The sequence below is a fragment of the Engystomops pustulosus genome, chromosome 4 (assembly GCF_040894005.1).
Source record: "Engystomops pustulosus chromosome 4, aEngPut4.maternal, whole genome shotgun sequence".
NCBI lineage: Eukaryota > Metazoa > Chordata > Amphibia > Anura > Leptodactylidae > Engystomops > Engystomops pustulosus.
The window spans coordinates 97,778,851-97,804,679 of record NC_092414.1 but is presented as its reverse complement, the minus strand read 5'-3'; the positions used below and the strand labels follow the sequence as shown (position 1 = coordinate 97,804,679).

The 25,829-nt window shown below is 42.8% G+C and overlaps 1 protein-coding gene across 3 annotated transcripts in view; it reads left to right on the top strand.

Moving 5' to 3' along the window:
- The window catches only part of TMEM117 (transmembrane protein 117), a 257,186-nt gene that overhangs the window by 188,406 nt on the left and 42,951 nt on the right, over window positions 1-25,829 (top strand). For all 3 annotated transcript variants that reach the window (XM_072146849.1, XM_072146851.1, XM_072146852.1), the window contains exon 6: window positions 20,798-20,957. In XM_072146849.1, coding sequence (XP_072002950.1) covers window positions 20,798-20,957 — 160 coding nt within the window. The remainder of the gene's footprint in view (window positions 1-20,797; window positions 20,958-25,829) is intronic.

Sequence of the window (25,829 nt, the reverse complement as noted above, 5' to 3'; positions counted from 1 at the left end):
AATTCGAAAACAATTCATTCTAAAATAATATGGGACTTGTTCAAACAATAATTCATATCTACAAAGTGGAGATAAAGTGCAAATATAACCTGTCAAGTGCCAGATGCAAAAAGTCAATGCATATTCATATTTATCCCCACGGACAGTCGTTTCCCTGACGTGCTTTTCAGTGTCCCTGTCTTTCTCAACTGGAATGTGTAGTGTTTGAGGAGTAAGGGATCATATACCAGTGGCAACCAATGAGTATAGTAAAAAAAAAGTCTATAAGATAATGATAATAGTCTGGTATTACGTGGCGCATGACCAGGTGGCGGCAGCACCCTTGTGTCTGTGAACCAGGGCGAAAGGGAGCGCATGAGCGCATCGGAACTAGTGCAATCCAATATAAGTCATAGACTTACTCAAGAGGAAGGTATTTTTGCAGGAAAACATGTTCTAACTAAAAAATATAAATAGATAAAACATTTGAATGGTAAACAACATGTTGCGCAGATGTGAGCGAACAAATGATGACAATAAAATAAAAATGAGGTCAAAGTGTTATGATGACCATAAGTGAAATGCACAAGAAATTGTGAAAGATCTGTGAATGTGTAAACTATCATATGAAACAATTGCCAAAAAGAAAAATTGTTTTCTTCCTTATAAATATGATGAAAATAAAAGTGTCAAAAATAGTCTGCATGAAAATTTTGTAAATTTTTTTGGCGATGGAAAAAAATATATAATATACCGTAACTATATATATAGTTAGTCATATCTAATGGAGATCTTAGCTGCCAGAATATCTATGGTCTGCAGATTATAGCTGTAATTAAAGAAAACAAGAATTAATAGAATCCAAAAGAAACAAAGATATAAACTACATATAAAGATACAAATGAAAATAAACAGCCCAAAAAATAAAACTATAACCAACCTCTAAAACCAATCTACTTAATTGTACTGGAGAACATACCTAACAGTCAGGGAAATGAAGTGAATCCTAATGTCTCATTCAGACCACATGGTTGAACTGTCTTACGTTTCTAAATCCACTTAGCTTCCAAAACAGAGAAGATTTTTCATTAAGGAGCCTCCTCGATATTTCAGATCAATATGATCAATGCCTTTTACACGTAGGCCATGGGAGTCACCATTATGATGGTAAAGAAAATGTTTTGGGAATGTGGTAAGCTTGTAAATGTCCTCTGATTTAGAATATTTTGCTGCTTCAGTGCCTAGAATGTGTTCTTGCATCGTGACCTTCAATGCTCGTATTGTTAGACCTATATATATGTTGTCACATGGACACACTGCGTAATAAATCACACCTGTTGTTGCACATGAGATCTATCAAGTTATCCTAAAGTTCTTTGTCCTCATTGAGTCACAAAGGCTATCAGATCACACACTTCCCACATGGGGTACATTCCCATCTGGGTTTGGTACCACCAAAGATTGGTTGAATTGGTTTAGGATTGTGGAAGCCGTGGACTAACATGCCTTTCAAATTCTTAGAGCGTCTGCTTGACATCAGGTGTTGCTGGTTGAATTTTGGATAACGTAGGATGGGATAACAGAATAGGCCAATACTTGGTTCATCCAACGTTTATGAAATGTAGTATTATATAGTATATAAGTCCAACCTTTAAGAATTAAATGTTTTTTCCCTATAACCCGTGATATTTTTTCTCTCCAGAAATGTACATAGAGTCCACCATAACAACCTCCTGCGGCGTGTTCCACTTACAGTAAATAACCTTTGTCTATGATCATGGTAGAATCGTCTCTGCTCTAGGCCACAGGCCTAGATATAAAAAGTTCTTTAGAGAGATCCTTGCCAGTTCAGGTATACCGTGATTTGTCCATTGTAATGAATGAGGAGGAAAATCCCCATATACTAACATACTGGGTGGTCATTTTTTTCAACTTTTAATGATGTTTTCAATGCTACCATTTTTAGGACCGTATGACCTTTTGATCACTTTGTATTGATTTTTTTTTTATATATCTTTCAAAATGTTAAAAAAGTGTCATTTTTGAATTTGGGCGCTATTCTCTGTTGCGGGGTTAAGCGTAGTGAAAAAACATTATTATATTTTGATAGAGCGAGCATTTTCGGACTCGGCGATACCTAATGTGTTTTTACTGTGTTTTATTTATATTTATATGACCTCTAGGGAAAGGGGTGTGATTTGAATATAGGTTTTTTAATATAATTTTTTAAACTTTTTTTTAATTTTAATTTTTACTATTTTTCAGACTCCCCCCCTCCCCCCCAGGGTACTTTAACACTAGGTTGTCTTATCGATCCTACCATATACTGCCATAGTACAGTATGGCAGTATTTGGGGATTTTCCTTCTCATTCATTACAATGTGCAAATCTTGGGTCTTTGGAGGAAGGGGTTAATGCTGTTATTATCTGGTATAGATGTGAGTATCTGACTATTAAACAGATTTTCAAAATATGTGCAGGCTATGCTATGTATATACTGTATGTTATCCCCTCTAGTGGCACCATTTTTGGCGGAAGAATATTTGTGCAGTAAAAGTAGAAAGGAATGCATGGTGATCCTGTGGTCTGAATAGGAGTCTATCCTTAATTAGAGTTTTTTACGTTTCCCTTGGGGATTGGAGGAAGATCATTACCTACAATTCAGCCTGGTGTGATAATTAAGTTGAGGACATTGAGCTCCAGTTTTATAATTTTATATTTTTACTTCTGCAGTGATATGTCATGGTCAGAAGAAGGCATCATGCAGTTCTATACCTCAAGGAGAAGACAGGTTGCCTCTAGTTTCTAGATGCCACTTCTTCCAGTGTTAGATCAGTGGTGTAGTAATGGACTAACCTTCTCCTGTAGATAGTGACACCCCAATTGTCCTTTGCAAACCCATGTATTGTTAAAAGCTGATCTAATTCTTTATGCAAGTTAATCGATTTGTAATTAAATAATATGTATCCAAGGATGTATCCACTTTAATTAATAAATGCATTGGCAGTCACATGCAGACATCTGTGGTTTGCTTTGCTTTTCTGGATTTAATCTAATATAAAATAAAGCAGTCTAGTTATTTCTCTAAAATGTCCATCTTTGTAGATCATAAAAGATATTTTTATAGCAAAACAGAATTGGCAGCATAACTGCTTTTATCAGGGAGCTTTGTTTAAAAAATAAACTGTTGCTTTATGTTGTTTATGTATAATTTTTACATTTTTTAATTTAAAAAATGTATTCAATTATAAAAATTAAACGTCAAAGTATATATACATTTTTACATGAGTTGAGTTTCATCACTTATCCACACTGTATTATTGCTGCCAACTGATTACATTAAACTGTGCACAGTTTAGTGTAATCACTGCCACCAGTCAGCATTTGGTCTAGTATAAATACTGCCATTGGTCAGTCTTCAGCCTAGTATAATCACTTCAACTAGACAATCTTTAATCTAGTATAATTACTGCCACCAATCAGTCCTCAGTCTAGTATAAATGCTAACACCAGTAAGTCTTTTTTTCTACACAGACCAATTTAGTCCTCAGGGAAGTAAAAACTCAAGAAAATGGTTTGTAATATAGTTGAGAATGATACTTTTTGAGTGAAATTATGTCCCATATACTCACCGACCACCAATGAGCCAGGGTAAAAAGGAAGCTCTATTTCTTATAAACGCTGGTCTTCTGTGTTTCTTAACCTTCAGGAAAATTCCTTATGGATAGTAACTTACTCCATATAGCAAAAAAAAATTGGTATGCCTCCTTTACTGGCACTGTATAGTAGAGTGGACATGTTTTGTTTTCAATTTGTGGTTATAAGGTACTATAGTAATTCCTATTGGCCCTATTGCATACGCTACAGATGAAGCAATTCACTTTTTATTTTAAAACTCCAATTTCATGGGAAAATCATTAAGCACTTTTTTGCAGTGTACATATACTGTACAGTAGAGGTACCATTTGACCTTACTAGAAACTTCTCTCCTAACATTCTGTGTAGTAGTACAGGAAATATTATTTAACTTGATTTATATGCTGGTTAAGCACAAAGCATATTTCTTTGTAATGTATTTCTGCTCTGCGCTAACCAATAGGACAGGAATGCATTCAATAAATTCACATTCAGTTCATCTGCAGAACCATTTTAAAGGAAGACATCAATTTAGAGGACAAGTATTTCATTTTGTGTCTTCAGACATAGGAAAGAACTTTTGATTTGACATGAAATTAAAGAGAAAAAAACAGGCAGTGAGATGAAACTCAGTATATTCATTGCTCAATTCTTTATGATCTCTCTGCAGTCTTGTAAAGCTAAGCAGAAAATAAAAATTGAAATAATTTGATTGAATCAGCTTGTTCATGTTCTCTTCAGCTCTGCATATTTCTAATACAGTAACAGCATCCAAAGTCAAGGGCAATGAAAACGTCCACTGTCAGCAATTATATTGTGTCCCTATAAGCGGAAATCAATTAGTCTTTATATGAGCAAATGTCCAAAAATGTAGTTAAAGATGTAACATGGCATATTCATACAAAGACCTTAGGCTATCTGTACCCAAATATGCTTGGTCCATGGAAATGGACCCCTGTGTTGGTCAGATTCCATGGACTGAGTTCTTGCAACATAATGAAATATTTCCAGCTGAACAGCGGTGCCGACACTGTGATAGGGGCTGACACAGTGCCTGGGACATGGAATCTGACCAGCACACAGAAATTTGTGGGATTGCTTTGGGCCCAGGGTCTTGTGTGTGTCCTGCATAACCCAGACATATTGCCAGATTGTTGGCTTTGCAGCCAATCCGGAAAATTGAAAGCCTTACCTACTAGCCATGGCTGTGATTGTCCAGGGATGCATGGCCGCCAATCCAGCAATATGTCTGGGTCGTGTGAGACGCACCCGAACACTGTACTCAAACTTACAGTCCTGCTCACCTCTATCCATGGACCAAGTATGTTTGTGGCAGGTACTCTTAATTTATATTGTCAATATTATATACTGGTTTTATATTTTGGATCATATATTGTTTTATGTTCCTGCAACTATTTAAATTCATTGGCTAGATGTTTTCTCTCTGCTGTATTTGTTTCTCTTTAACTTTTTGTTTTAAGGTATTTTCACCTAAAACTTACAAAGGGTCAAATAACTGATCAGAGGGTATAACCAACAATAACAAAGGTGTGTTTTTTTAAATCTTCTTTTCAGTTGTAGTAGCGATTGTGACAACAGGAAGTGAAGCCATAAGTCTACGTTAACATGCTATGGTTGAATTCTGTCTATGACTTTCTCACGATCGCAGATGTATTTACATTAAAATACAATTCTAGCACATTGTGTAAACGCAGATGACATTTATAACCATTTATAACCCGATGTTTGAGATTATAGCACTGCAGTGATTTGATGACCTGTGCAGTACTATTACGTCAGCTGTAATATGCACTAGCATGCTATTACACCTGTGATCAGACTTCCTTCCCCTTTAAGGCTGGACTTATCTTGGTTTGAGAAGTAATAGTTTCTATATCTTTTAATGACATCTACTGCTCAAATGTAGTGTTGACACTTGTAATATATCATGCCTGCAACTGAAGTATGAAAATGTGATACTTATGGTTTATTTGAAACAAATGATATCTTTCCTGCAGTATCTTTCCTGTGATTGTCTGGGATCTCACCATGCTTTTTAAGGAGCTCTGCAAGAATCTATAAATAGGGCTCATTGCAAAGCTCTGGGTTTTTTCTTAGACTGTTTCTAGTCTTGCCAGAGAGATGCATCTCTGCACATGGATTTCCACCCAAGCAGCAGATCCAACTGCACTCCATTCCACAATGGAATCATTGCCACGGCCAGTCAAGCCACTACCTTGTGTGTGACTGCAGGAAGGACTGTTATCAGCTTGTCACATGTTGCTCTGTGGACTATGTCTGCCATTAAGGAGACTATAAGTTATTTCAAGATTTCCGTTGCTCCATGTGATCCCTGAACTGCCGCTAACATCACAGGCCTCCCCTTCATCATCTGCCTAGGGATTTATTACCACATACAAACAGTGAGTGCCCCAAGGGGGATCTCTTATCTAAATTGCGATCTTCCCCTCTTCTATCTCTCTGCTGGCCCTGACGGGCATGGAGGAGATCTGTTACTGTGAATAAAGCGAGAGTGGTATTTCTTGGTGCTAGGCCATAACTACAGCCAGCCACTTTGTTTCCTGAGAATCCAGCTGCCACCACACTGTGGTCAGGCCCCAGAGGGGTCACGTTTAGAGATGAGTGAGCAATAAAATGCTCGGGTACTCGTTATTCGAGATGAACTTTTCCCGATGCTCGAGTGCTCGTCTCGAATAACGAGCCCCATTGAAGTCAATGGGAGACTCAAGCATTTTTCAAGGGGACCAAGGCTCTGCACAGGGAAGCTTGGCCAAACACCTGGAAACCTCAGAAAAGGATGGAAACACCACGGAAATGGACAGGAAACAGCAGGGGCAGCATGCATGGATGCCTCTGAGGCTGCTTAAACGCACCATTATGCCAAAATTATGGGCAACAGCATGGCCATGACAGAGTGACAGAATGAAGCTAGATAGCATCTAAAACATCCAATAATTGATGCTGACACTATAGGGGACGGCATGCAGAGGCAGCGGCAGCAGCGGCAGGCTAGAGAGTGGCATGTCGACATACCCTAAATGGACTCAGGCTTCAAACCAATGGGTGGCAGAGAGGAACCAAAGGAGGTGAGCAAGAAGCACTGAAATTATTTCCTCTGTGAACAAAAGGTTGACGGTATATTTAGTCGATAACACAGCATGGTGGCGACATAGTGACCAAGTTCCATAACGTATCTGGTGAAACACCCGAAAAATGAGCCTGACACAGCTCGTTTGATAAGGGGACGACATTTGGAGGCAGCCACGGAGAGGACTTCCATGATTAAGAGCGACAGTATGGGGCATCCATATTGCGCTTCTATGATTGCAACTGCAGGTCTCCAGCATGGCGGCGACAGACGCGCCGAGTTCCACTATGTATCTGGTGAAACACCTGAAAATTCTACCTGACACAGCTCGTTTGATAAGGGGACCATGTATGGAGGCAGTGAACTAGTAGTAGATTAAAGGTGCTGCAGTTAAAACTATGTTAGTTGGATCTTGGGATGGAGCTGGCGCTCCGCTGCCAGGCGAGCTTTCGCCAATCCAAGCCCCTGTCTCTAGGCTACTCCCCAAACAGCACTTCTAAGAACCTTTTGTATAAGATCAAGTGTAGTAGCGTTCTTATAAGTTTGGGATATGGCGGGTGAGGGGAATGTAAACAGATGCGCAAGAAGCGCTGAAATAATATCGGTAAATGATAAAAGTTTGCCAGTATATTTTGTGGATTACACAGCAGGGTGGCGACAAAGTTAACAAGTTTGATGTGGAATGCCATGTAATAGCTCTTGGGCGGTGTGCCTTTTATCGCCTAGGCTCAGCAGTTTGAGCACCGCCTGCTGTCGCTTAGCGACGGCACTGCTGCTGTGCCTAGAGCTACCGACTGATGGCGCCATGCCCACGGATGGTAATTCGGAGGAGGAGGAGGTGGAGGAGGGGTGGGAGGAGGAGGAGGTATAGTAGGCCTTTGAGACCTGGACCGAGGTAGGCCCCGCAATCCTCGGGGTCGGCAGTATATGACCAGCCCCAGGGTCAGACTCGGTCCCAGCCTCCACCAAGTTAAGTGTAGTAGCGTTCTTATAAGTTTGGGATATGGTGGGTGAGGGGAATGTAAACAGATGCGCAAGAAGCGCTGAAATAATATCCGTAAATGGTAAAAGTTTGGCAGTATATTTTGTGGATTACACAGCAGGGTGGCGACAAAGTTAACAAGTTTGATGTGGAATGCCCTGTAATAGCTCTTGGGCGGTGTGCCTTTTATCGCCTAGGCTCAGCAGTTTGAGCACCGCCTGCTGTCGCTTAGCGACGGCACTGCTGCTGTGCCTAGAGCTACCGACTGATGGCGCCATGCCTACGGATGGTAATTCGGAGGAGGTGGATGAGGGGTGGGAGGAGGAGGAGGTATAGTAGGCCTTTGAGACCTGGACCGAGGTAGGCACCGCAATCCTCGGCGTCGGCAGTATATGACCAGCCCCAGGGTCAGACTCGGTCCCAGCCTCCACCAAGTTAAGTGTAGTAGCGTTCTTATAAGTTTGGGATATGGCGGGTGTGGGAAATATAAACAGATGCGCAAGAAGCGCTGAAATAATATCGGTAAATGGTAAAAGTTTGGCAGTATATTTTGTGGATTACACAGCAGTGTAATCAACAGATGCGAAAGAAGCGCTGAAATAATATCGGTTAATCATAAAAGTTTGCCAGTATATTTTGTGGATAACACAGCAGGGTGGGGACAAAGTTAACAACTTTGATGTGGAATCCATGAAAACAACCCAAATTTCTGCCTGACACACCTCGTTTGATAAGGGGACGATGTATGGAGGCAGCTATATGGACGACTTTTGGAGGTAGCAATGGAGACAACGTGTGGAGGCTGCTATGGAGACAATTTAATTTGGATAGTGCCTGTATGTGGCAGTCCAAAAAAAATTTCAAACCAGAGGAGCAGGTAGGTGGCCCTCCAGAAAAATGAAATAGATTGAGTGCCTGTATGTGGCAGTCCAAAAAAGTTTTCAAACCAGAGGAGCAGGTAGGTGGCCCTCCAGAAAAATTGAATAGATTGAGTGCCTGTATGTGGCAGTCCCAAAAATTGTTTAAAACAGAGGACCGGGTAGTTGGCCCTCCAGAAAAATTAAATGCATAGAGTACTATAGCTAGAGCCAGTGGGCCCTGTCAAAAAATAGCCAGTTTCCTCTGCTTTAGTGTACAAAGAGGAGGAGAAGGAGGAAAATGAGGAGGAGGAGTGCATAAATTATTCAGGTTGAGCTTCCTTCACCTGGTGGAGATTGGAAATTATGAGAAATCCAGGCTTTGTTCATCTTAATAAGCGTCAGCCTGTCAGCGCTGTCAGTCGACAGGCGTGTACGCTTATCGGTGATGATGCCACCAGCTGCACTGAAAACCCACTCGGACAACACGCTAGCGGCAGGGCAGGCAAGAACCTCCAAGGCATACAGCGCCAGTTCGTGCCACATGTCCAGCTTTGAAACCCAGTAGTTGTAGGGAGCTGTGTGATCATTTAGGACGATGGTATGGTCAGCTATGTACTCCCTCACCATCTTTCTGTAAAGATCAGCCCTACTCTGCCGAGACTGGGGACAGGTGACAGTGTCTTGCTGGGGTGACATAAAGCTGGCAAAAGCCTTGTAAAGCGTACCCTTGCCAGTGCTGGACAAGCTGCCTGCTCGCCTACTCTCCCTCGCTACTTGTCCCGCAGAACTACGCACTCTGCCGCTAGCGCTGTCAGAAGGGAAATACTGTTTCAGCTTGTGCACCAGGGCCTGCTGGTATTCATGCATTCTCACACTCCTTTCCTCTCCAGGGATGAGAGTGGAAAGATTTTGCTTGTACCGTGGGTCCAGGAGAGTGAATACCCAGTAATCGGTGCTGGAATAAATTCTTTGAACGCGAGGGTCACGGGATAGGCAGCCTAGCATGAAATCTGCCATAAGCGCCAGAGTACCAACGCGTAAGAATTCACTCCCCTCACTGGCCTGACTGTCCATTTCCTCCTCCTCCAACTCCTCCAACTCCTCTTCTTCTGCCCATACACGCTGAACAGTGAAGGACTGAACAATGGTCCCCTCTTGTGTCTCGCCAACATTCTCCTCCTCTTCCTCCTCATCCTCCTCCACCTCCTCCGATATGCGCTGAGAAACAGACCTGAGGGTGCTTTGGCTATCAACAAGGGAATCTTCTTCCCCCGTCTCTTGTGACGAGCACAAAGCTTCCTACTTCATGCTGATCAGAGAGTTTTTCAACAGGCCAAGCAGCGGGATGGTGAGGCTGATGATGGCGGCATCGCCACTGACCATCTGTGTTGACTCCTCAAAGTTACTCAGCACCTGACAGATATCAGACATCCACGTCCACTCCTCATTGTAGACTTGAGGAAGCTGACTGACCTGACTACCAGTTCTGGTGGAAGTTGACATCTGGCAGTCTACAATCGCTCTGCGCTGCTGGTAAACTCTGGATAACATGGTTAATGTTGAATTCCACCTCGTGGGCACGTCGCACAACAGTCGGTGAGCGGGCAGTTGGAGGCGGCGCTGCGCTGCCCTGAGAGTGGCAGCATCTGTGCTGGACTTCCTGAAATGCGCACAGATGCGGCGCACCTTCGTGAGCAAATCAGACAGATTGGGGTATGTCTTGAGGAAACGCTGAACTATCAGATTTAACACATGGGCCAGGCATGGCACATGTGTCAGTCTGCCGAGTTGCAGAGCCGCCACCAGGTTACGGCCGTTGTCACACACAACCATGCCTGGCTTCAGGTTCAGCGGTGCCAGCCACAGATCAGTCTGCGTCGTGATGCCCTGTAATAGTTCTTGGGCGGTGTGCCTTTTATCGCCTAGGCTCAGCAGTTTGAGCACCGCCTGCTGTCACTTAGCGACGGCACTGCTGCTGTGCCTAGAGCTAGCGACTGATGGCGCCATGCCCACGGATGGTAGTTCGGAGGAGGCGGTGGAGGAGGGGTGGGAGGAGGAGGAGGCATAGTAGGCCTGAAAGACCTGGACCGAGGTAGGCCCCGCAATCCTCGGCGTCGGCAGTATATGACCAGCCGCAGGGTCAGACTCGGTCCCAGCCTCCACCAAGTTAACCCAATGTGCCGTCAGCGATATATAGTGGCCCTGCCCGGCAGCACTCGTCCACGTGTCCGTGGTCAGGTGGACCTTGTCAGAAACGGCGTTGGTCAGGGCACGGATGATGTTGTCTGACACGTGCTGGTGCAGGGCTGGGACGGCACATCGGGAAAAGTAGTGGCGGCTGGGGACCAAATACCGAGGGGCGGCCGCCGCCATGAGGTTACGAAAGGCCTCGGTCTCTACCAGCCTATAGGGCAGCATCTCCAGGCTAAGCAATCTGGAGATGTGGACATTGAGGGCTTGGGCGTGCGGGTGGGTTGCACTATATTTCCTTTTCCGCTCCAGCGTCTGGGGTATGGAGAGCTGAACGCTGGTGGATGCTGTGGAGGATCGTGGAGGCGACGATGGGGTTTTTGGGCCAGGGTCTTGGGCAGGGGGCTGACTATCAGCTGACACAGGGGAATGAGCAGTGGTGTGCACGGCCGGAGGTGAACGGGCTTGGTGCCACTGAGAGGGGTGTTTAGCATTCATATGCCTGTGCATACTGGTGGTAGTTAAGCTAGTAGTGGTGGAACCCCTGCTGATCCTGGTTTGGCAAAGGTTGCACACCACAGTCCGTCGGTCATCCGGTGTTTCCTTAAAGAACCTCCAGACTTCTGAAAATATAGCTCTCGCTGTGGGAGCCATCGCCACGGGAGCTTCACTACGTGACACATTTGGCACTGATGCACTAGCTCTGGCCCTGCCTCTCCGTCTGGCCCCACCACTGCCTCTTCCAACCTGTTCTGGTCGAGGACTCTCCTCCGTCTCAGAAGCACTGTGTTCACCCGGCCTCTCAACCCAGCTTGGGTCTGTCACCTCATCATCCTCCGATCCCTCAGTCTGCTCCCCCCTCGGACTTCCTGCCCTGACAACAACTTCACCACTGTCTGACAACCGTGTCTCCTCATCGTCGGACACCTCTTTACACACTTCTTCCACTACGTCAAGAAGGTCATCATCACCCACAGACTGCGACTGGTGGAAAACCTGGGCATCGGAAAATTGCTCAGCAGCAACCGGACAAGTGGTTTGTGACTGTGGGAAGGGTCCAGAAAACAGTTCCTCAGAGTATGCCGGTTCAAATGCCAAATTTTCCTGGGAGGGGGCAGACTGGGGGGGAGTAGGCTGAGGTGCAGGAGCTGGAGGAGTGCCGATTTCGGTGACATGGGTGGACTGCGTGGAAGACTGACTGGTGGACAAATTGCTCGAAGCATTGTCGGCAATCCACGACATCACCTGTTCGCACTGTTCTGGCCTCAACAGTGCTCTACCACGAGTCCCAGTAACTTCAGACATGAACCTAGGGAGTGTAGCTCTGCGGCGTTCCCCTGCTCCCTCATCAGCAGGTGGTGTCTCACCCCGCCCAGGACCACGGCCTCTGACCCCTGCAGTAGTTGGACGCCCACGTCCCCGCCCTCGTCCTCTACCCCTAGCCCTCGGGTTAAACATTTTGAAAATGAAAGTTATAACTTTAATTATTTTTTTACTTTTTTTGTGTTTTTTTTTGTGTTTTTTTTTGTGTTTTTTAGTTTTTAAAACCAAACGATGCTATCCTATTGCTATGGCTATTTTCTAGCCAAGTATGAAAGCACACTGCTATGCCAGATGAGATGATGCTGAGTTATGAAAAAATAAACGTAAAATAAAAAGTAAATGGCAGACTGTGCCTAATTGAAATCCTACCCCTAATAAATTGTCCCACTTCGGTCTTTGCGATGGATATGTGCGTCACTAAGCGCTAAACACAACGGTCCCAAGTCTCACTGCAAATTCCTCACAATATGGTAGTAGATGCACTACAGCAAGGCCAGCCACCAGCAGATCAACCAGAAATAAAATATATAACGCTATTGTAGGCCTAAGTAAGCCGTTTGGATTCTCCTATGGCTATTTTCTAGCCAAGTATGAAAGCACACTGCTATGCCAGATGAGATGATGCTGAGTTATGAAAAAATAAACGTAAAATAAAAAGGAAATGGCAGACTGTGCCTAATTGAAATCCAACCCCTAATAAATTGTCCCACTTCGGTCTTTGCGATGGATATGTGCATCACTAAGCGCAAAACACAACGGTCGCAAGTCTCACTGCAAATTTCTCACAGTATGGTAGTAGATGCACTACAGCAAGGCCAGCCACCAGCAGATCAACCAGAAATAAAATATATAACGCTATTGTAGGCCTAAGTAAGCCGTTTGGATTCTCCTATGGCTATTTTCTAGCCAACTATGAAAGCACACTGCTATGCCAGATGAGATGACGCTGAGTTATCAAAAAATAAACGTAAAATAAAAAGAAACTGGCAGACTGTGCCTAATTGAAATCAAACCCCTAATAAATTGTCCCACTTTGGTGTTTGAGGTGGATATGTGTGTCACTAAGAGCTAAACACAACGGTAGCAAGTCCCCCTGCAAATTCCTCACAATATGGTACTAGCTGCAAATAAAAAAAAAAATGTATAACGTTATTGTAGCCCTAAGAAGGGCTGTTGGGTTCTTGTAGAATCACTCCTGCCTAACACTATTCTAATAGAACAGCCTAACGCTTTCCCTGACCAGCAGCAGCTCTCTCCCTAACGGCATCCAGACAGAGAATGATCCGAGCAGCGCGGGCAGGGGCTAGTCTATTCCAGGGTCACCTGATCTGGCCAGCCAACCACTGCTATCGACGTGTAAGGGTACCACGTCATGCTGGGTGGAGTGCAGAGTCTCTTGGCTTGTGATTGGCTCTGTTTCTGTCCGCCAAAAAGCAAAACGGCGGGAGATGCCATTTTCTCGAGCGGGCGAAGTATTCGAAAGAGCAACGAGCAGTTTCGAGTACGCTAATGCTCGAACGAGCATCAAGCTCGGACGAGTATGTTCGCTCATCTCTAGTCACGTTGCACAAGCCCCTCTTAGACAATAATTTATGAGGATCAGTAAAAAGTGTATAACTCAGCTGTAGTTAAAAAATAAAGTTGTGTGAGTAAAGCCTTATTTATTTGTAAACTTGATCCTTAACTCCAGTTTGGCAAGGTAGAAAGTAACGGCCTAATTAAACTGTCAAATGTCATTTAAAATATTAAAATAGGTCTTTATTTTTTTACACAAGACGTGTATAGAAAAAACAGGGCTTCCTTTCCATCCAGTGCTGTTTAATAAAACTATTGTAATGCAATCTATTCAAGGTAAATCAATTCCTATTGTAAAGCTATTGTGCAGCAAGGGCTGTCATAGCAAAAACTAGGGCATACTTTGCATGCTGAACACACCTCAAGATATTGCAAGCTTATGTAACTTAGCAACAAATAGAATTTCAGAGCTTGAGCATTGTGGGGGTTAAGTTCATGCAATTCTTCCATATAATGGTTTACAAATTACATGTAAGCCTTGTTGTCCTTTGTTTGGTGTTCAAGCCTGCTATTCTGAGGATACAAATCTGCACAGATACCTTCTGACCTCAGTATGTGGTTAGTTACCTGCACCTGTCATTACTAAGCAACGGAAAGTGGTACTATAGTTTGTGAAGAAAAAGCCTGTGAGACATATGTGTAACAGTGATGCATTTCTGTGTGTTGATGTAAATTACCTGATTCCCAGCAGTGGCTAGACAGCATTTTCTTTGCCATCTATTAAGCAGAAATTATAATATTGACTAATATTTAAACATTTTCCTTTTTTACACATTTTATATATCGACTCAACAGAATTGTGTTGCATGCTGTAGGTTAAAGGTGAACCTAAAAAAAGATGGTGGACACTTTCCTAGTAGTGCAGGGTGCGCCTATAATTTAAGACCATGCGCCAGTATTCAATAATCTGATGCACACTGCATATTCATGAGACAAACTGGACTTAAAGAGAACCCGTCATGCAAAATAACCCCCTAAACTAAATATATTTTCATAAACTGCCATTAGAGAGCATTGCCTCTATCCCTTCATTGTCCCTCTACATGCCTGTAAACCTAAGCAATGAGGTCCTAAAGTTGTATGCAAATAACCTGTGAAATGTCCAATGAAGCATTAGCATATTCAAGCTGTCCACCTTATTCATGAGTGGGAGGCACAGCCACAGCCCCAGTGCATGACTGACAGCCTGTATAATGATGTGAGGCTGTATAATGATGTGCTTGCTGGTGGCCACACCCCCTGCAGCCTGTGTGTGCATGTGTGTGTGTATAGGAGAGATACAGCAGCTCCAGGATACAGCCATGCAGGGCCGATTCTAGCATATTTGCTGCCTGAGGCGAATATTAAAATGCTGCCCCCCCCCCCCCCCCGCTCCCTGTTAAGTAAATGCGGAAAACTTTACTAACAAGTAACAACCCTACAGACAGCTTCCTGACACTGTGTGACTGACTACAGGATCTGAGAGACATTAGTGGCATCTAGTACCTTATAGATGACAATCTCTTCCATCAGGATGACTTTATTCCGGGTTCTCCAATCCATGACGTATCACTGCTGAATTCACTGCCAGATATCTTCAGCTCAGTGCAGCATCGCCACCCGGCGTCCCTAAAAATACCACAGTCACTTACAGTATAAAGTCTCCTGGATAACAACACTGTGCTCCTAAATAATATATACCCCTCACAACACAACTGATCACACGCTACCCCACTTATAAAACATCCCTTCATTATATATATTCTACTGGAATTATAGCAGGCACAGCACCAATCAATATACAACACCCCAATTTATTAATACAGACCCCTAACATTTAGTTTAAATTATGCAAAGTAATCTGTATCCTATAACTAATATATCGCACCCTGTTATTATGTTACATGATTTTACATACAGTGCTACCCTGACCAATGTGAATATATAGCACCCCCTAATATACATCCCCCCAGCTTAGTAATATACTGTATCCCATATACAGCCCCCTCCCAGCTTAGTAATATACTGTATCCCATATACAGCCCCCCAGCTTAGTAATATACTGTATCCCATATACATCCTCCCAGCTTAGTAATATACTGTATCCCATATACAGCCCCCAGCTTAGTAATATACTGTATCCCATATACAGCCCCCCAGCTTAGTAATATACTGTATCCCATATACAGTCCCCTCCCAGCTTAGTAATATACTGTACCCCATATACATCCCCCCAGCTTAGTAATATACTGTACCCCATATACATCCCCCCAGCTTAGTAATATACTGTACCCCATATACAGCCTCCCAGCTTAGTAATATACTGTATACCATATACATCCCCCCAGCTTAGTAATATACTGTACCCCATATACATCCCCCCAGCTTAGTAATATACTGTACCCCATATACAGCCTCCCAGCTTAGTAATATACTGTATCCCATATACATCCTCCCAGCTTAGTAATATACTGTATCCCATATACAGCCCCCAGCTTAGTAATATACTGTATCCCATATACAGCCCCCCAGCTTAGTAATATACTGTATCCCATATACAGTCCCCTCCCAGCTTAGTAATATACTGTACCCCATATACATCCCCCCAGCTTAGTAATATACTGTACCCCATATACATCCCCCCAGCTTAGTAATATACTGTACCCCATATACAGCCTCCCAGCTTAGTAATATACTGTATACCATATACATCCCCCCAGCTTAGTAATATACTGTACCCCATATACATCCCCCCAGCTTAGTAATATACTGTACCCCATATACAGCCTCCCAGCTTAGTAATATACTGTATCCCATATACATCCTCCCAGCTTAGTAATATACTGTATCCCATATACAGCCCCCCAGCTTAGTAATATACTGTACCCCATATACATCCCCCCAGCTTAGTAATATACTGTATCCCATATACATCCCCCCAGCTTAGTAATATACTGTACCCCATATACAGCCCCCCAGCTTAGTAATATACTGTATCCCATATACATCCTCCCAGCTTAGTAATATACTGTATCCCATATACAGCCCCCCAGCTTAGTAATATACTGTATCCCATATACATCCCCCCAGCTTAGTAATATACTGTATCCCATATACATCCCCCCAGCTTAGTAATATACTGTATCCCATATACAGCCCCCCAGCTTAGTAATATACTGTATCCCATATACAGCCCCCAGCTTAGTAATATACTGTATCCCATATACATCCCCCCAGCTTAGTAATATACTGTATCCCATATACATCCCCCCAGCTTAGTAATATACTGTATCCCATATATATCCCCCCAGCTTAGTAATATACTGTATCCCATATATATCCCCCCAGCTTAGTAATATACTGTATCCCGTATACAGCCCCCCAGCTTAGTAATATACTGTATCCCATATACATCCTCCCAGCTTAGTAATATACTGTATCCTATATACATCCCCCAGCTTAGTAATATACTGTATCCCATATACATCCCCTCCCAGCTTAGTAATATACTGTATCCCATATACATCCCCCCAGCTTAGTAATATACTGTATCCCATATACAGCCCCCCCAGCTTAGTAATATACTGTATCCCATATATATCCGCCCCAGCTTAGTAATATACAGTATCCCATATACAGCCCCCCCCCAGCTTAGTAATATACTGTATCCCATATACAGCCCCCCAGCTTAGTAATATACTGTATCCCATATACATCCTCCCAGCTTAGTAATATACTGTATCCCATATATATCCCCCCAGCTTAGTAATATACTGTATCCCATATACAGCCCCCCCAGCTTAGTAATATACTGTATCCCATATATATCCCCCCAGCTTAGTAATATACTGTATCCCATATATATCCCCCCAGCTTAGTAATATACTGTATCCCGTATACAGCCCCCAGCTTAGTAATATACTGTATACCATATACATCCCCCAGCTTAGTAATATACTGTATCCCATATACAGCCCCCCCAGCTTAGTAATATACTGTATCCCATATACAGCCCCCCAGCTTAGTAATATACTGTATCCCATATACAGCCTCCCAGCTTAGTAATATACTGTATCCCATATACAGCCCCCCAGCTTAGTAATATACTGTATACCATATACATCCCCCAGCTTAGTAATATACTGTATCCCGTATACAGCCCCCCAGCTTAGTAATATACTGTATCCCATATACAGCCCCCCAGCTTAGTAATATACAGTATCCCATATACAGCCCCCCCAGCTTAGTAATATACAGTATCCCATATACAGCCCCCCCAGCTTAGTAATATACTGTACCCCATATACAGCCCCCAGCTTAGTAATATACTGTACCCCATATACAGCCCCCAGCTTAGTAATATACTGTATCCCATATACATCCCCTCCCAGCTTAGTAATATACTGTATCCCATATACTGCCCCCAAGCTTAGTAATATACTGTACTCCATATACATCCTCCCAGCTTAGTAATATACTGAATCCCATATACAACTCCCACAGCTTAGTAATATACTGTATACCCCCAGCTGAAATCTGGACCCATATAAATATATAACCCCCCAGGAAAAGAATAATCTGGCCTCATACAATATATACAGCCCCCCAGTATAAAATTATTCTGGCCTCATATAATATATAGAGCACCCCCCCCCCCGCCCCAGTTTAAATGTATCTGGCCCCATATAATATACACAATACCCCCCCCCCCCGCCCCAGTTTAAATTAATCTGGCCCCATATAATATATACTGCATCCCCCCAGTATAAAACAATTCTGGCCCCACAAAATATATACAGTACCCCCCCCCCCCCAGTATAAAACAATTCTGGCCCCATAATACAATATATACAGTAACCAAACCCCGCCCCCAGTATAAAACAATTCTGGCCCCATAATACAATATATACAGTAACCAACCCCCCCAGTATAAAATAATTCTGGACCCATACAATATATACAATAACCAAACCCCCGCCCCCAGTATAAAACAATTCTGGCCCCATGTAATGTATAACCCCCCCCCCCCCACAGTATACATCAATTATGGCCACATATAATATATACAGTGTTCCCTCCCCACTCCCACGATAACGACACCTCCCCACATAAAATAAATGACAGCACATGAAAAATAAAAAAAATCACACTCACTTGCAGGCAGCTGCTCCCTCGGCGCGCGGCCCCGGTCTTCACGCGGCTCTCCTGTGAGCCGCGGCTCCGCACAGTGACACAGGCGCATGACGTCATGACGCCTGTGTCACTGATTAGAACGGAGCGACGCAGCAGCCGGAAAGGCGCTGCGTCGCTCCGCATATAAATCGCGCCTGTGTCTTAAAGAGACAGGCGCGATTTATTTAGCTGGTGGGCGATTCGGGCGTAATGGACGCCCGAATCGCCCACTTTAGAGCGGCGAATTTCGCCGCCCTTTACAGGGACCCGCATTCTGCCGCCTGAGGCAAGATTTTCATCTCGCCTCATGGCAGATGCGGCCCTGCAGCCATGTTACAGCAGAACATGTCAAATTCATGTGTAGCTGATGTCTGTGTATCACACATATGTATTAGGAGGATGCAGCATGTCAGCAGATGCAGCACACACACTAGCCATGCTTTACTATACATTACACACAGACATGAGCAGGGGGATGAGAGGGGAGGGGTAACTGGGGTGACATCACTGCCTCTGACCATGTGACCAGCCTCATTTACATGATAAAAAATAGATGATTTTACAATGAATAATGTATGAAATAACTAGATAAAGGCTGGGATGGGATCCTTGTGAGCTGCTCCAACAGGTAGTAGTGACAGGACAAGTGACACAGACCTGATGACAGGTGTCCTTTAATGCAGTTTACCTCACTATTGATAAATGTGGCCTAATATGTGAAGACAGCTGGAACCCTTGAGTTGTGTTTCATAACACAAGTGAAACATGTGAATGGGACTGATTAACAGTGACAAAGATGCTCTGTGCCCTCATGACTAGATAAATGTGCACAGGCCAATAGAATGTTTTATAACCTAGTAACTAGAAATATGTAGAGTGGAAAAGATGCCTGATGGATTCCTTTGACTTACTTGATTACAATATTAAATATCTATGGCCTCTGTAGTAATTTGTTTGATTAACTAAAAGTCTTGCAGCTTACCTACCGACTGTAGTAGATTTCAAGATTGAGAAATATCATCCATATAGTAAATAAAAGATAATGCATCCTCAAGGTCAAAAGTGGATGAATAAAACATTTCGGTAGTCTGTACCAACCTGCTATCGCTATCCCCTGATATGAATCATTGAACAATAGTGGAAAGAGCTTAAAATGAATCTGTCAGCTAAATAGTTACATGCAAGGCCAGCATTAGTCAGGCGCAAACTGGTACGCAGGGTCCCTTTCGCTAAACAGTTTCTCTTCGGTAAACAGTAATTGATATGCCCAGCATTTGATTGTACTGTAGGATAAAATGATGAGCAGTGTCTATAAGATGCCATACTATTGATTGGGAGAGTGACATGCCTATGTCCTCATTTTGAAGGAGGTGTTGCTATAATGTCCTTGTGCCAGGAGGGTACAGGAGGTGGAGCAGTATTATATCTAGAAAGGGGAACTTAATGCCTCCACCAAAGAGTTTCTTGTGGGGCAACTCAAATGTATCTTCATATTGCTTGTAGCATTCTGAACCTGTGCCAGGAACCCCACGTCCACTCCATGCCTGCTCACTGCCAACTTGGCATGGAGGTGGCTTAGGGGTGAAAAGAGTTGCGATATCTGTCCTTGCACCAGGAATTGTGACTATTTTTCTGGCTGGCACATTGGATTACAAGCCATGATTAGTACTCCTTGATCTAAAACTGGCACTACATGAATGCAAAGATAATTTCCTTTTAATGTATATGAGCATTTTGGATGCACTATGGGTGTCACTGACCAGTGCATCCCATTCTGGCTTATATGGTAACTGGTCAGGTACAGTGGATAACAGTATCATACAGTAGCTTAATTTTAGTTTAGGCAATGATAGAACAAGATAATAAATAAGTATTCAATGCACTTTTGTTTCCTTATCCTTTTTCAGAGATTTACATCCTTTTTATTATTTTTACCGGCTGACATCACTTAAATAAGCTAAACCATTTAAAATTAATGTTTCTTTCTTGTAGGACTGTTTTGTTCAGCCTGACCTCTGTGGTTGTTCTTGTCATTACTACTGACTGGATAAGTTGGGACAAGCTGAATCGTGGATTTTTGCCCAGTGATGAGGTCTCAAGAGCTTTCCTGGCTTCATTTATCTTGGTGTTTGACCTTCTTATCGTTATGCAGGTAAGGTGTGTATATGTGTTTTATGTTTAGAAAAATAAATGTAAGCTTGTGTACAAAGAACACACAACTTTCTTTAGCAAATTATATTAAAGAGACCTTGCAAGGAAAATTAACCCCCCATAACTAAATATATTTTCAGAAACTGCCATTAGAAAGCTTCACCCCTATCCCTACATTGAGGAAAAACCTGAAGGGGGGGGTATGGGTTGAATAGTCGGCAAGTATACCGACCTCGAAACTCTAATGGGGGGAAGGGAGACAAAAAAAAGACAGGAGCGCTCTCCTCGTGTGATATTGTAAACAATGGATAAAAGGGATCTAAAAGATTAGTATAAAGGTGCTCACCTTGTGGCACAAGGGATTGTGCATATAGAATAGGGTGGAGGATTCCTGGCGCCGTTCTCCTTTATACCTATATCTGCCCAGGTGTAGGCTGACAGGTAGTGGTTTGCAGTAAGCGTGTAATTCTGAGCCCCGTGGACGGAGCAGGATGAAGTGGCGATCCACACGGAATCAATCTCCCATAGACAGTATTAGATCTCCGATACTGATTTATTTTTGCTACGCGTTACGGTCCGGTACCCGGACCTTCGTCAGGCATCCTACGTGCCTGTAAACTCAAACTATCAGATCCTAATATTGTATGCAGATGACCTGAGATGGGTCCAAACAGCCATTTATTAATTCAACAGTCCGGGTTATTCATGAGTGTCAGGAGCAGCCACACCTCCCAGTGCTTGACAGCCTATATAATAATGCTACGCTCCTAGTGCTGGCTCCTCTATGTGCTTTCTGTTTCTGGCTGCCATACTTCCTGCAGCTTTTGTGTATATGATAGATACAACTGTTCCAGGATGCAGTCCATGTGTACGGGAGGACAGAGCATGTCAAGTACTTGCCTAGCTGATGTCTGTGTCTCTCACATGTGTATGGGGAAAGAGAGCTTGTCAGGTACTTGTGTAGCTGATGTCTATGTCTCTCACAGGCAGTAGATAAAGCACAGACATTAGCAATGCTTTACTATACATTACACACAGACATGAGCAGGGGGGGGGGGGTAACAGATGGGACATCACTTTCTCCATGTGCCCAGCATCATTTATATAATAAGGAAAAGGTGATTTTAGAATGACTAATTTTTAAACTAACTAGATAAAGGTTGGGATGGAACCTTTGTAAGCTGCTCCAACAGGTAGTGCTGACAGAATTAGTTACAGAGAACTGATGACAGATTTCCTTTGAAGGGGTTTGCCCATAAAAGAAAGTTCTTAGATTATAACCCTTTAGTGATGCTTACACAATAAAGATAGTTTTAACCCCCATACTTTACAGTTTTATTGATGTTTTAGCCTATAACACTAATGTTATGATCCCTGTGTGCTGACAATGTACTTAGATTATCAGGGTCCAGGGTTTACCAACAGTGTCATTTAGCTTCTCAACAATCACTAGTATCTGACACATAAAAAAGAGAGATGAGACAGATCGGAGAATAGAGATGCCTACTTCCCATGCTATCAAGATCTTATCTTGCCTTTAGCTTATAGAGTACGTCTGAGCACACTGCTGCTTGTTGGCAGGAAGTATCTGTGTGTGAGCTTGTCTTGTAATGGATGGGGGAGGGGCAAAGAGCACACTGCATCCTGCAGACATAGAAGCTATTCATGAGAAGAATATACCCTGCCCGACCATAGAAGATAGAAGATTTATGGTTGGATTTCGCCAAAACTGTATACACCAGAACTGATAGAGACAGGTTTAATTAGATCTGTGAAATGCTGTATTTTTGTTAATAATAGTGAATTAGAGAATGTTCTTTTTTTGTTATCCTGAGTATATTTAAAATTTTTGTCTTTGTGGAAAAACCCTTTTAAGGCTTTTTTAAAAACAGCTTAAATTGCATTTTTTTCACAAATCATTAGCTATGTTCAGTCTTAGTAACGTCTTGGTGAATTGTGAATAAGGTAGGAGGCTCACCAGTTACATTTATGCTATCTTTAGGCACAACACTAGTTAAATTAGTACTAGTACTAGGTTAAGATTACAGATGAGCGAGCACTAAAATGCTAGAGTGCAATACTAGAACGCTAATACTAGAATGAGCATCAAGCTCGGATGAGTATACTCGCTCATCTCTAGTTACGATCCAAGCTGCCCCTGCTTAGGGGTTTCTGGATCACAGTTACCAAACTGGTCCTGGTTAATAGCAGTAAAATGGTAGAAGAGCAGGATTAGAAGGTGGGATCAAGGTGAATCAATTTTATTAATGTCTCATGGTCACAATACAGGATAAAACAAAAGTGTAAGAGAATTGAGAAATGTTTTTATTTTACCCCAAAGTGCATGTTGACTGTGAGACATTATTAAAACTGAGTTAAACCTCTTAGATGCACAGCATGTGAGCTTTCAGCACCCTGCTCCTCTCCACTCCATCTCACAGCTGTTTGCTGTCACATGTGATGGTAAAGATGTGTCCATCTGTGCATTGCGGACCTGATCACACAATGCCTATGTCGCATCTCCTGCATCTCAAGAGGGAAGAAAGCATGAATAGTTAAAGGCGCGTATTTTATTATTTTTTTCCCAAAAATTATGAAAAAACTGTTACTATTTGGTAGGGGGTTGTTATAATAAACAAGCGCATCACTATGACTTGGTTACTGGGGACTTAAAGTGTAACCGTTATTCTGAGCAAAAAAAACTAATAAACATAATTCAGCTCCAGATTCCTCAAAGTAATTTGCCTCTCTGTCCTCATTTAGTACCTTTCTTGGCCCATAGCAACCAGGGTTTCGAGCTCTCAAAAAAACTACAATCAGCAAGAAGGAGGGACGGGACCTGCCTCCTGTCACCTCATCACAAGCGCATGATGCTGACCAATGAGAGCATATCTATCTCATATCTATATATATTTATTTATCTATATATCTTTTATCTAGTCATATTCATCTATCTATCTATCTATCTATCTATCTATCTATCTAATATCTATCTATTATCTATTCCTATCTATCTATGTATGTACTATCTATCCCTCTATCTATGTATTTACTATCTATATATCTATGTATCTATCTACTTACCTCTCTATTTACCTACCTCTCTATCTCTACCTAGTGCTACCTATCTACCTATCTAAGTAAAACTCCAGCACAGCACATGAGGGAGCAGCTTGAAGACTTGGAGAGTCTCTTCTGCCGTTTCCTGCTGTGGATTGTGAGGTGATGGGGGAGAGGGAAGGGGTTTGTGATCACTCTACATCTTGTGACTGTGTAGATTATTTGTTTACATACAAGTGTAGGGAAAGCTGAGGGAGAGAAGTGTAGTTGTGTGGTTACTACATTAGTTAGTGCTCCTATCAGCACATGACTGACTGCTGGAGCACTGAGCCATGAGGTGAACAGCTGATTGCAGGGAGGGGTGTGGGGGTAGCTACGTAGTCAGCTCCTCAGTGAAGATGGAATGTGGCTAGCAACAGCCATATCAGGAGTCAGGGGAAAGGCTGTAGAATACAAGAGGAAGGAGCAATATTCGGGTAACTAATCCAAAAAGGGCTTAAAATTACCTGCCCTACAACATATCAAAAGTTTTTTGAAATGACGGTTACTCTTTAACTACTGTGGGCTGCACTGGAAGTAATGTCTACTGTGAGAGGCACTGTGAGTATTGGTTACTCTGGAGGCACTATGATTATATTACCTAGTAATGGGGCACTGTTACTATATTAATAATAACCAAGCCAAATGTCCTCCTGTGTGCTCCTCTGTTTTTTTCTGCCCCATGAAAAGCAAATGCTAATTACTGTCTACATAGTGTCACCATCTTTGTCTCTCCCCCATATGTTGTGCCTCATGTCTTGGAAATGGCTATATGGACTGTGTAAAAACTATACTTTAAAGCCAACTCAGTCATAAATTCATAGATTCAATGACTTGTTTATGCATTTATGGTCAGGGTCCTCCCTTACTTCTAGGGGTTTATAGCACTAAGGGCTTTTGAGTCAGGAAGCCAATAAAATATGTATTAGACAGATCAACATTTCATCATGGTGTTTGGTGTGTCTAGATTGGTAAATTCACACATTCATTCATAATTTGATGGGCATATTTTCACCTTAGGAGACACTTGGGAGAAGATTTGACATATATAGGAAATATGTCCAGCAATCTCACACCTCACGCCGGTACAGGTGTTATGACACCCCTTTCACATGACAATGCAAGTGGGATTAGGAAGATATTCAAAAGAACATACCAGCATCCAGTTAGCATCAGACTCAGTAGATGCTTTATATAGCTATCTAGAATTTAGTTGGATCTAGAATGCGGCTCCATTTTTCAAATCTGCCCTGTGTCACTATAAGTGGTTATAGCTTTGGAACGCTATAAGATTTCCAGGGGATTTCGAGATTGTTTTCTCGTGACAAGTGCTTCAAATTAGTTAAAACATTTGGAAGATACACTCACCGGCCACTTTATTAGGTACACCATGCTAGTAGCGGGTTGGACCCCCTTTTGCCTTCAGAACTGCCTCAATTCTTCGTGGCATAGATTCAACAAGGTGCTGGAAGCATTCCTCAGAGATTTTGGTCCATATTGATGGCATCACACAGTTGCCACAGATTTGTCGTCTGCACATCCATGATGCAAATCTCCCGTTCCACCACATCCCAAAGATGCTCTATTGGATTGAGATCTGGTGACTGTGGAGGCCATTTGAGTCCAGTGACCTCATTGTCATGTTCAAGAAACCAGTCTGAGCTGATTCCAGCTTTATGACATGGCGCATTATCCTGCTGAAAGTAGCCATCAGATGTTGGGTACATTGTGGATGGACATGGTCAGCAACAATACTCAGGTAGGCTGTGGCGTT